Source organism: Fomitopsis serialis (assembly GCF_022376445.1).
Source record: "Fomitopsis serialis strain Sig1Antser10 chromosome Unknown B0H18scaffold_781, whole genome shotgun sequence".
In the NCBI taxonomy this organism is placed as follows: domain Eukaryota; kingdom Fungi; phylum Basidiomycota; class Agaricomycetes; order Polyporales; family Fomitopsidaceae; genus Fomitopsis; species Fomitopsis serialis.
Window position 1 is genome coordinate 1 of NW_025955741.1, and position 11,661 is coordinate 11,661.

At 60.3% G+C, this 11,661-nt stretch overlaps 6 protein-coding genes across 6 annotated transcripts; 3 read left to right on the forward strand and 3 right to left on the reverse strand.

The window, feature by feature from the left end:
* Positions 1-17: 17 nt before the first annotated feature.
* On the forward strand, positions 18-1,208 carry B0H18DRAFT_1132100 (ATP-NAD kinase-like domain-containing protein; the record flags this gene model as incomplete). The annotated part of the gene is made up of 2 exons (XM_048035533.1): positions 18-1,025; positions 1,077-1,208. Coding segments are annotated over 2 exons (1,140 nt in total), but the record flags the coding sequence as incomplete, so codon positions are not given.
* A 196-nt stretch (positions 1,209-1,404) lies between these two features.
* On the reverse strand, positions 1,405-2,350 carry B0H18DRAFT_1090840 (UMP-CMP kinase; the record flags this gene model as incomplete). Its single annotated transcript, XM_048032272.1, has 6 exons — positions 1,405-1,503; positions 1,559-1,623; positions 1,672-1,798; positions 1,853-2,094; positions 2,150-2,206; positions 2,266-2,350. The coding sequence occupies 6 exons, from the start codon at positions 2,348-2,350 to the stop codon at positions 1,405-1,407; spliced, it is 675 nt and encodes a 224-aa protein (XP_047884231.1).
* B0H18DRAFT_1080123 (Homeodomain-like protein) lies at positions 2,280-3,373 on the reverse strand (the record flags this gene model as incomplete). The annotated part of the gene is made up of 4 exons (XM_048031270.1): positions 2,280-2,657; positions 2,713-2,843; positions 2,893-3,263; positions 3,318-3,373. Coding segments are annotated over 3 exons (498 nt in total), but the record flags the coding sequence as incomplete, so codon positions are not given.
* A 1,239-nt stretch (positions 3,374-4,612) lies between these two features.
* B0H18DRAFT_1080129 (uncharacterized protein) lies at positions 4,613-5,936 on the forward strand. Its single transcript, XM_048031271.1, has 4 exons — positions 4,613-4,762; positions 4,812-5,091; positions 5,178-5,328; positions 5,417-5,936. The coding sequence occupies exons 1-4, from the start codon at positions 4,696-4,698 to the stop codon at positions 5,684-5,686; spliced, it is 768 nt and encodes a 255-aa protein (XP_047884233.1). The 5' UTR covers positions 4,613-4,695; the 3' UTR covers positions 5,687-5,936.
* Positions 5,937-8,791: 2,855 nt separating this feature from the next.
* On the forward strand, positions 8,792-10,584 carry B0H18DRAFT_1132102 (uncharacterized protein; the record flags this gene model as incomplete). Its single annotated transcript, XM_048035534.1, has 8 exons — positions 8,792-8,838; positions 8,893-8,933; positions 9,007-9,047; positions 9,191-9,205; positions 9,263-9,393; positions 9,451-9,576; positions 9,672-10,480; positions 10,538-10,584. The coding sequence occupies 8 exons, from the start codon at positions 8,792-8,794 to the stop codon at positions 10,582-10,584; spliced, it is 1,257 nt and encodes a 418-aa protein (XP_047884234.1).
* A 438-nt stretch (positions 10,585-11,022) lies between these two features.
* B0H18DRAFT_1080141 (uncharacterized protein) lies at positions 11,023-11,451 on the reverse strand. Its single transcript, XM_048031272.1, has 3 exons — positions 11,262-11,451; positions 11,104-11,199; positions 11,023-11,045 (listed from the first exon to the last, which is right to left on the reverse strand). Exons 1-2 carry the CDS (start codon positions 11,386-11,388, stop codon positions 11,141-11,143), a joined length of 186 nt encoding a protein of 61 aa, XP_047884235.1. The 5' UTR covers positions 11,389-11,451; the 3' UTR covers positions 11,023-11,045; positions 11,104-11,140.
* Between the last annotated feature and the right edge of the window lie 210 nt (positions 11,452-11,661).

Consider the following 11,661-nt stretch of genomic DNA (forward strand, 5'->3'; position numbering starts at 1 on the left):
GGCACCGCAGAGCAGCTCGTCAACACGTCCTCCCCCTCCTCGAGCGCGCCAACCTCACGCCCGACGTCGTCCTCGCGACCGCGCACCCAGGCCACGCCGGCGCGTTCGTCACCACCCACCTCGAGGCGCACGCAGGGCCCTTCACCGTCATCCTCGCCGCGGGCGACGGCACCCTCCACGAGATCATCGAGGCGCTCGTGAACACCGCGCCCAAGGGCCAGCGCGCCGCCGCGCCCCCCGCCAAGCTCAACTTCGCCCTTATCCCGAGCGGCACCGCCAACGCGCTCTACGCCAGCCTCTTCCCCCGCGCACCCACCGACGACGACACCGCCTACAAGCTCCGCAGCGTGCAGGCCCTCGTAGACGGCCGCCCGAGCGCGCCGCTCACGCTCGCGCTCACCACGCTGCAGTCCCCGCCGAACAAGCGCGCCCCGCCACGCGTCGCCGTCTCCGCCGTCGTCGCCTCCACCGCCCTGCACGCCGCCATCCTCGCCGACTCCGAGGCCCTCCGCGCGGAGCTCCCCGGCCTCGAACGCTTCCAGCGCGCCGCCGCGCAGAACCTCGCGCGCTGGTACCACGCGTCCGTCAAGCTCTTCCCCACCGCGGCCGCGGGCGTCGTCGAGGTGTACGACCCCGCGGCGAAGGCGTTCGTGCCGCACGCGCAGAGCACGGAGGACGACCCGATCGTCGATCTCGCCGGCCCGTTCGCGTACTTCGTCTCTGTCGTGAACGTCGACAGGCTCGAGCCGCAGTTCAGGATTGCCCCGCTGTGGCGGGATGCGAAGCCCGAGGGCGCGGCGCTGGACGTGGTCGTGCTGAGGCCGGAGCGCGACCCGAGCGTGCAGATGGACTCGGAGGAGACCAGGGAGGCGTTTTCGGAGAAGGTCAAGGGCGTCATGGGCGGGGCGTACCAAGACGGCGCGCATGTCGGACTCACGTACACGGACGATGGCTGTGTGCTGGAGAGCGGCGAGGGATGGCCAGTCGTGGAGTACTTCCGCTGTGCCGGCTGGGAATGGGAACCTGTGAGTACACACATATGCTGTCTGTAACCAAACTCATGTTTACGCCGACAGGATGACATTGACGACCGGGCACATCTCGTCTGCGCGGATGGCGACATCCACGAGATTGTGAAAGGCGGAAAGGCGACATGTACCGCAGCAACACCTTCCGACGACAAGTCCGGGTTCGGAGTCTACGTCTAGACATGGTGGAGTTGGTCAAGGAAGTGGCTTGCGCTCAAAATACGGACCAGGAGCATTTGTAGTTATAGATCGATAGCGTGTACGACGTGCGACAGAGAGGTATTAGTCTTGTGTATTCTGTGAACGTCTCATCAGGCTCATCCCTGCTTCTATGTGCCCATCACCGGGTCCAATCGTGTATAGAAATGCGATGTCCTTATGCAGTGACGTTGCCACTCGCCTGACCGGAGAAGACCTCCTCTACGACTGCCTTTGCTTTCTGGTGCACCTCCTCGATGGTAGCGGTCGCATCGATCTGATATATGCAGATGGTTAGGCAAGGATGCGCCAACGGTGCATGGCGCACATACCGAGGCGACTTTGTGCAACTTGGTGTAATGCTCAATGACGGGCATCGTCTGCTCCTTGTAGACACCTGCGAGACATCAATGCTAGCCTTGATGTGCAAGGCACATGGACGTACGGAAACGCTTCTTGATGCTTTCTTCGTTATCATCCTCCCGGCCGCTAGTCTCGCCCCGCTTGAGCAACCGCTTCGACATCTCCTCCTCCGTCGTCGTGAAGAACAGCACCAGCGAGCTCTCGCACACCTGCCGCCTACTTCAGCGCATCCATGTCTCGCACCGACATAGCTCAGAGCGCACCTCCTCGTCGAACTTCACCGCCTGGTCCATCTTCCGGGGGAACCCGTCGATGAGGAAGCGACCCTTGCCATCCGCCCAGCCCTCGCCGGACCGACTCTCAGCGACGGTGGCCTTCATGGCGTTCTCGAGCAGCTTGATCGTCACCTCCATGGGCACGATCTGGCCCTCCTTGATGTAGGTGCGGATCATCTCGCCATACTCGGAGCCCTCGCGGTTCTGCTCCGCCCGGAGCAGGTCGCCAGCTACGTGTTCCGCATTTGTTAGGACTGCGCACGGAGCAGACGCTCGAGAACACACCAGAGAGGTGGCAGAAGCCAAAGTCGTTCACAAGGTTGGCGCACTGCGTGCCCTTGCCTTGGGTAGACGGGAGACGTTACAGCGAGCGTCAGCAACGTGGTACGTGCGAGCCTTACCGGCACCAGGTCCGCCCAGTACGAAAATGACGGTGACCTTGCTCTTGTCAAAGACCTGAGTCGTCTTCCCCTCCGTCGCGCTCATCCCAGGTGCGCTCGTAGCGGGGACAGCTCGTTGATGCTCAGCGTGTCCCGCATCGGTGTGCGCATGAGCGCAGAGCCCGGTGTCGCTGCGACTTCGCGTGGCGTGGCGGCGCCGTCGGTACCGCCAGCGTGCATGGGCGTCGCGAGGGGATTGGGCGTGAACACGACTTGGTGCCGTGGCGTCGCGCCTTCGAAGCCGGTGCCTCCGGTGGGGTCGGCGTGGATAGGTGTATTCTCGTCGCCAAGCAGAGGCGTCTGCGCAGCCATCATGTTGCGTAGATTCTGGGCCTCGGACATGACATTGTCGTCTGCGATATCCCGATGTCAGGAAGTAACAGGCGTAAGGTGAAAATCGAGACGTACGTTGTACCTGTGTTCTCGGTGTCCGCGCCATACGTGCCCTCTTCAGACCCTCGAATTCGCTCAGTAACCTATTGCTCGCATCGCTGCCACCAGCAACCAACACTCTTGGGCTTCCGACGACATCTCCTTCTCTGTGCAAGCAATCAATGACTGAAATGAGACTACCCTTATCGAGCTCACCGTCAATGGGGTCAGGCCGCGCAGGCTTCGTCTCCGGGTCAGGGTCGATCTCTCCCGGCCTCAGCTTCCTCACGTCGTCCGCACTCGGCCCCGCCTCCTCTCCCGGACCAGCCAGACCAAGCTCCTCGTGTTCCTTCGTCTCCGCCTCGTCAAGCAGCTTCTGGTACCGCTCGAGGCACTGCGTCGCAGTGCGCCCGACGATCGGCGCTATTGTGCGCCATTCGGTGGGCATGAGCTTGGCGAGGTGCAGCAGCTTTTCGTCCTCGGTCTTGGACCATTCTGTTTTCTTGATGGAGGGGTCGAGCCATTCGTACCACCGGGCCTTGCACTGCTTGGGGGTCTTCCGGACGAGCAGCGAGGATATGCGGGCCCTGCGGTGAAGTGTGTGAGGCAACTGGGAAGAACTCGAGCGCGGCAAGACTTACCATTGGTTCTTCCCGTACTTTGCGATGGCGGCCTTGAGAACCTCATCTTCGGTGTTCTGAGAAACGTTGTTAACACGCCTGCATCAAGTCGAACAATGGACGTACGCACTTTCCACACATCTACCAGTCGCGGCGGGTATCCGAGTTGGTGGTCGTGTTCTTTCCATAACGCTCGCCCTAGTCGTCTTTTACCTTACGCACTTGTCTCGTAAGGCTCGCGTCAACCTACGGGAACCGATGCAGTGTAGAGACGAGTACTCACCTCGGCCTAGACTGTTGGCGTTGTTGAACACGTGGTCTCCGCTGGTCAGTAGCAGCGACCGTGTGGGCACAGCCTGCAGGCGTGACGAGAGCCAGTTTGGGGCTCTTCGTGATGTCGTCTTCGCGACAAAGTCACGCCCACATTGGCGTTCGACGCAGAGCGACTGCGCGTGTTATCGCGTACCGCAGTGAGAACCCCATGGCAGCATGTTCCGAGGCCCGGAGACACCTCTGAGCCTCCCTCCTAAGCGTCCGTCCACCATTCCGGACAGACCATGCACGGTGCAGTGGTACCTCTCTCCAGCTCTATAGTGGGTCCCGTCACTCACCGCACACCCCCGGCACCCGCATCCACCGTGTCTTGCCGACGCCCACATTCATCTTCCACTGTACGGCTCGCAATGACGCGGCCGTGACCGGGCCTCGAGTCTCGAGACGGGTAGTTAGCGGTCTGCTTCAGACACCGTGGACAGCGTCCCGCCGGACCTGCCGACCTCGTCCAATGGCATTGGCTCGTGAGTCCGGCCCCGCACGACCCGTAGCCAGTGACGGTGGTACACGTCCCTGCGGCCGACGTCTTGAGATGGCGGTCACCGATGATGTTGAACGCGCATGATACCCGAGCGGCCTCTCCGGGCTTGCGGGCGGGACCATGAGTGCGTCGTCAAGGCCCGCGAGGAGGCACACGCACCCACCGAAGCTCACGTCTCACGGCGGGGACCGACAGGAACTTGACGTGGTTGGCGGACACAGGCGAGAGACGTCCAATGGACCGAGTGAGGCGGTCAGTGTTCATGCGATGGCAACGATGCAGACGTCGGAACTGTCGTGGAACACAAACCAGCTGAGCTGCCAGTGCTTGCACGTCACGCATGCTGGCCGGTCGTGCTTAGGCTGTCAGTACTTGTCAGTGGTCACGGCGATCTGGACGTTGTGTACGCGACCACGTGTCTTGGTCGGGGGACGCGCGACGGTCTCTCCGGCGCTCCTTTGGCCCTGTGTTCACCGGCGTCGTGTCGCACTACTCACCGGTCTGACCGTCTGCCTTCCTTCACCGCCGCTTGATCTTCCCGCCCTGCTGCTCCTCTACGTCTGCCGTTCTGCGCCCGTGACGTCGATGGGTCGCCACGTCGTCTCAACCGTCGCATGCACCCCGCCCTCGCTGCCCGAATCGCCTTCCTTCTCTGCGACACTCGCACTCATCGAAGGCTGCTCGGATGATTCGGGACGCACCGTCCGCCAGCGCACACCTCCGCCGCGTCTTCTCAAGCGACAGTCTCGTTGCACGTGCCTTCGCCGGGATTTCGCACACAGAGCTGGTCAATGGGGTCCGAGGTGTCGGTGAGGGTAGCCCAGTAAGTCGTCGTGGACTGTGCGGTCTCGAGACTGACGATCGCGCGAGAGTAGTAGCTCCGAGTCTTGCGACTTCACTCCGCGAGTCAACAATCTGGGCAGTCGATCACGTCGCCCGTGCCGCCGATCGTCACACAGAAGACGACCTCTGGGACGCGCACTGGGGAGCCGCGACGATGTCAGGCACAGCAAGGGACGTGGAACCGGTGGACGTGAGCGGCAGGGGAACAGCGGCAAGGCACGTACGTCGTATATTGACCTCGTGTGCACCCCGCTTGCCGACAATGACCGCCTGTTGATTGACAGGGGCGGGACGCTGATCTGCACACGAGAGGACGGGGCTGCAGATGCGAGGCCTCGCGTCCAGCATGGTACCGGCCTCGCGTCTAGGCGCGAACTGCGTCAGAAGCATGTCAGGGTAGAGGAGAGCCCGAAACGCGCACGGTAAGCATCGTCAGTGCAGCCGAAAGCCGATGTGTACTAACCTGTGGTCGCCATTCATCACGTCGATCGCTCTGGGCGACATATTTCACTGGGGGAATATGCCTGTTCGACGCGAACACCAGCCGAAGTCGAGAACACTTGACAATGCGACGTACCTGCGGAACTGCCGTAACAATCTGGGACACCGTTGCATGTCCGAAGAGCACGCAAGTGTAATCCAGGGATTGCGCCTGCAGCATGACTTACAGCGAGGAGAGATGCGTGTCAGCCGCGCACATGAAGACAGAGAACATCAAGAACGTACCACCTGACAGAACGGATGTGACGAGTCGAGATGAAAGCACGGGATGACGAGAACGAGGGTGAACGCGGAAACAGGAAGACAGAGACTAGAGACGTGTACACACAGACAGCACACCGTTCCCGGAAAGAGAGAAACTCATCTACCGAGGGCGTTGCACGACGTCGTCGTCTGCTCGAAGGGAGCGTGTCGTATCAGTGGCGTGGCCCATTTCAAGTTGATTGCTGACGAAGTCCAGCGTTGGACCGGCCCGCGGCGCCAATGGATTGGTACATACCGCACCTTCAAGTCGTGACTAGAGTCGACGGCCTGCCATAAGCATGTGAGCACAAATGGAGCCGCAGTGAATGCGCTGTCGACTCGGACGTGATAAGTGTTGTGGACCACCGGACAGCACATTGGGCATGGGCAACAATCGTGACCACGACGAAAATGCCACCCCATACGATGACTCGGGAGCCGGGTCGTTCAAGATCGTGAGTATCGCGATCTGAAGCAGCCGACCCTCGTCGCTGCAACCAAAGTGGTCCAGTTCGCCGCACCGGGGGTAACGGCGAGCAGCCCTCTGCACTCGTGCTCTGCGCACTCGGCTCATCGACAACACGACTCGCCGGGCCTTTCCCGGGCTGCAGAAACCGCACGGGACGACTGGACAAGCTCGTCCAGGTCTGAGCAGGCGACCCAGAGTATCATCTACCCGACTCGCTTCATGTGCAGCCCCCGCACCGAACGCAGCGTGAGTCGAACCCAACACACACGGGCGGAGGATCAGCATACGGAAGACAATCGAGACGCATACCGAATCTCTTCTGCGAGTGACATGTGTTGTCGGCATGCTATGACATGAGTCGACACGGTACGCCGATGAGTAGGATCGGCGCCTCACCTGCTACGGCTCCGTCAAGGTGTCCCGCTCTGGGTGGGTAGTGCAAACGCAACCATTCGTCTCCCTAGATCTTTGGAGACGAGTGGTTACGACTGGGCACCGCTCCGCTGCTAGATGCTGTGCTATCACATCCGCCAGCCATGGCGCCGGGAGACGCCACTTGATGATACAGCAGTCTCTGTCACGGACAAGGGGCGACATGAGTGATAGTGAACCAGATGACCAACGAGATGTAGACTTACCCGTAGTGTACGGAGTCCCTGAATAGAACAGAACCGATTTCCGAGCCACCTGACGTAGCTTCGAGCGAATAGTAATAGGTCTAGTCAGTTCAACGCGAGCGAGACAAGATCAGATATCTTACCCGCAATACGAGCTTACCCATGACGCGGATCATTTGATATAAAGGTAGCAACTTGTGGTCATACATACCAGCGGCGCAGAGAGTGTGTTGCTGGACGTGAACATCGCTCGGGTTGCTACCTCGGCCATCGACACGGAAAGCGGAGACGCGAAGTAATAGAGCCGACCAAAGTTGAAAGGCGGAGTGCAATACATCGTAAGCAGATTAAGTACAGAAAGTGAATGGCACGAAGGTAGAAGGCGGAGAGAGGATGAATGACACAGGGTGAGCAAGACCGGCTTTTATACCTTGTACCTTCTGTGGGGTGGTCCGTGCGTCGCCAGCATGCCGCGCAAAAATCGTACCATGTCTTGGCACCGCCCAGAAACGGTCTCCCATACCCGCTACCCGCCGTTCCCTGGCGTCGCTTGCAAACTCCGGACAAGTGCAACCGCTATTTCCTCGTCCCTAGCGATTTTCCAAGCGTCGGAAGGCAACGCGGACGTTCCGATTGATGCATCACGTTTGGGCGCTCTGCGGAGCGCCGTCCGGAAGTTTTACACGAGCGAGAATATGTTGCAGCGTGCGTATGCTGCTCGTACAGAGGTTGCCCTTGAATCGGTGAGCTGAGTATTCTTGCCCTCTGCGAGTGAGTGTCGGCCACATACCTTGCAATATATGTACTCTCGATCATATGCACAGGCATACGGAGTCGAACGTCGAGGACATTGAGGCACAAGAGCCAGGTAGCACTGCAGGAGCAGCAGAATGGATGATCGCGCGCAGAGGAAAGGCATAAGCGCCCGTGCAGAGCGGTTGAGAGCCTCGTGTTCTGAGATCGGATCGAGTGATCTCGCGCCGTTCTGGGCGGCGCGCGATGTCTCTCGCGCGTCCTCTCCCCACCGTGCATGCTGTACACGGCCCGTCTCGACGCATCTGGATGTCTCTCTCGGAGACGTCTGCACCCGTGCTTCCAGGCATGAAGCTGCAGTGTCAGGGCACAAGTCATTGGGCCATGGAGCACTCGACTACGGCGGGCGACCGTGAGCTCGCGCCTTTGCGGGCGCGGCGAGCCTGAGGTACGCGCACAGGCCCATCGAATGGAACGATGTGACGTGGTGTTCTGACTGAACACCATTTCAGGATAAAGCCGCTGTATGATCGCGGAGACTTAGCCTGCCGAAGTGACACGCGCGCTTGCCCGAGGGCCTCGCCGCCTCGGAGCCAAGTGGCACTCACACGACGTCTGATTCCACTTGCGGAATGTAGCCGCGGAAGTGAGTTACCCTGCATGTACATGGCAGTATTTACAAAATGGAACATCTATGTACTTGGGAGAGTTAGTCTAGGACATGATCTGCTCAAGGGTACCAGCCAACACTGGAAAATTCAGGATTGGCTGATAGCCTTGGGCAGACAGTGTCCTCACGATGTGCAGCCGCTGAGGTGTCGGGGGAATATCCCCGATCGTCAAGGGTTGGATTTGATGGATGAGGTCAGCCTTCTGGAGCGGCATCCCGAAGCAGACAGCCGAGATAGATGATAGATCAGCTCACCAGTATTTCCTTTTTTGTTTGTGCTGACAGCTTGAGTACTTGACTGTTATATGTGAGTGTTCCTATAATATGCCTGACTGAGCAGTCAATATTTTGTTTGTGAGGCTTGAGAATGGGGAAATACTGCATACTGAGCCTGAGTGAGGAATCGTGCCATACTGGGTCTGAAACACTCAGCGGCTAATTAGCCACCATCAGCCGCTCATACTCAAGGCGGTCTTGACCGCCAGTGCCCGAATTGGGTGAACAATGGGCAGCCAGGCATAGCCCGAGGCCGAGGCATGCCCACCCGCGGAGTCGGGTAACTAACTCCAGTATATATACAGGAGCATGTCTACCCTCCGCTCACAGAGCCAAAGCTATGCCAGCCCGCCACGGTAAGTACAAGAACTGATCCGTTCTATTGCTTACACTGACTGTTTCATTCATAGGCCCTCTCGACAATGCTCGAAGCCGGGCAGCACAAGACTCAGTAAGTCGACTCACAGTTCACATAGCCCTGGTACTGACTGTCCTTCGTAGGTGATTTTCGCCGACACACATAGTCGGCGGGCGATGTAGGCTCATGGTTGGCGAGGCTGACCAGGTGAGGTTTCCCGGCCACCCTCACCTCGAGCCACACTCACCAGTGTCCTGTTTCACGGGCGATCACTCAGAGCATGCACAAGTATCTACGCACACAACGTACAATTCCGACCGGAGCCCGATTCTGAGCTCATTAGACAGTAGCAAGCGAGGCGCACGGTACGCTGTTCATCGAGTCTTCACTGGGTATCTAGTACTTACCCCTTGTCCGGACAGCCTGGCTCTCCGGGACACTACCAGGACACCCCGATACCGACACCCAACCTCTTGTATCCATCACGACAGACCGCCGTAGGCCGGACGAACGACGCTGAGGATTATCACCGTCCGGCTGTTGACTGTCCCAGGTACGTCAGCGAACTCGTCCATGTTCTGACCTCATCCTGAGCCGTAACTGTCAACAGCCATCGTACACGCGTGTCGCACATCGGTCCGCAACCCTACCCACGCATACCGCTCGCGCATCGGCCCTACGACGAGCTGACCGCGCCGGATCTGGTCTTGCTGCTCATCCCGGTCCAGCTTCCCGTGTCTGTCTCGCCAACGACGTGTCCTCGGCCTTGTGTACGTTCGCACACCGAACGCGTCTGTGGTTGAACTGGGACCTACCTCGTCTGCGCACAAGGGGCATGGCCGCGACGCGCACGCCGCCATCCTGTGCGGAACCCTCCCACAGCACGACTACGTACGGCTGCTACGCATCGTGCCTGCCCTCAGAGTCTCCCCGGTACGCCGCCGCACGCGAGCATTCGGGCTATCGAATACACGACGTATCGCCGTCCGGCGAGCTGGCCACGGGGTGCCCTGTTCGCGCTGCGTCGACGTGCACGCTGCGGCTCGTTGCGCTACGCCAGCCACAGGCCGCCGCCTTGGGAGCACTCGTGACGGCGCAGTGCGAGGCCGTTGCGACGAGGTTCGTGGTCATCCAGCAACCGAATGAGCTCTGGAGAGCTGATCCCGCGCTGCGTCTGTCGGCGGGAGTACCTGGGTGCCGCATCCGACGTGCCCGCCATCGTCTCCGAGGCTTTGGCGTCCGGACGATCGAATACACAACATATCGTCGTCCGGCGGACCGGCCACGGAGCACGCCTGTCGACGCACACGCCACCGATCCTTGCCGGTGCACTACTCCGCCATGCACGGCCGGTCCACGTCGCGCCTGCCGTGCTGACCGTCGAATACACGACATATCGTCGTCCCGCGGCGAGCCCCTGTCCGCGGGTTCCTTCCGCACGCTCTTCGCTCTCGAACGAACTGCGCGCGATGTTCCGCGGGCGCTGGGAACGCTGATCGACGAAGACACGACGTATCGAGTTCCGGCGAGCGACGTCGTGGGTGTGCGAGAGAGCCCGAGCGCCGGGTATAGCGAAGACAGGACAGATCGAGTCCCGGCGAGCAGCGCGAGCGGGTGCCGGTTGATAACGCGGCAGACGGGTGCGTCGGGTGTCCTTCGCTTCTGGATGCAGGTACTGACGTGGCGCGGCCACACAGCCCCCACCACCGACTCGATGGAAGCTGCGGACCGACGCGGCAGATGAGATTTCATCCGAACTACTCACTTCGGCAATCGCACACTGGACAGGCCGTGCTACTTGCGGTTACCAATCACTCTCCCATCGACAAAGCGAGAGAGCGTCGGGCGTCGGAAGGTCGAGTTCCGGCGAGATTGCGCCTACCACGGGTGCGAGATGATAGGTTAGTCGGGCGCACTCACCTCTTGCACACAGAGCCGGCGTCATGAGCACCGAGGACGACTCACCAGGGCAACGGTGTGATGCGCAGCTGCGGACGAAGGCGGCAAACGAGTAGGATCCTTGGTGAGTACGAGTGATACTTGTAGGACATGCGGACTGCTCACCTTGGGCGCCTCGCGGTGGTATTTTCTGCGCAGACAGTCGACTGTCCCTGGTCTTCGTTGACTTGGCCATGAACAACCCGGCCGCGAGATGAGTAGAAAGGAGGAACGGGGGAGTTCTGGCGCATCCTCAAGTGATAGGCGCTGGGTGATGGCGACAACGTGAGTATGTGCATCTGCCAAAGAAAGACGGATGACTGACGAGGAGTCGTCTGCTGCGTTATCAACTGGTGGGCATGTTATAGTGATGGCGCGGGACGCGTCGACGACGGGATGACGTCTGCCGCACTATTGCATGGTGAGCTGGACCACGAGACTCGAGAGACGCGTCACTGACGAGAGCGCGTTATCGGCCTGTAGTTGGTGGTTGTGTCTGCAGACCCGACGCGAGAGGGTGAGCACATGCTGCGTGTGGCGTCGACTGAGAGCAGGGATCTGTTTTGCCATGCGAGTGTCCCTGCGGGGAGGCGGACGTATGGTCGTGCATAAAGAAAGAGAGACTGACGTTTGAAAGAAGGCAACTTTTTCACGTCTCCAGCCAATCAGCGTGCGAGGATGCGTGATCGGACGCGCGCTCCACACGATCGAGCGCCCGTGCGAAATCGCGACCTGGACGCCTGCCCACTCTCCCCACTGTGGCAACCACGACGAGCGTCCTCCGCCCACTGCCTCTGCTCGTCACCGTCAGCGACGAGACGACAGCCTCGACGCTGGCGACCACGATGCCCGCTCTCCTGATACACAACCCCGTCTGTGGTGC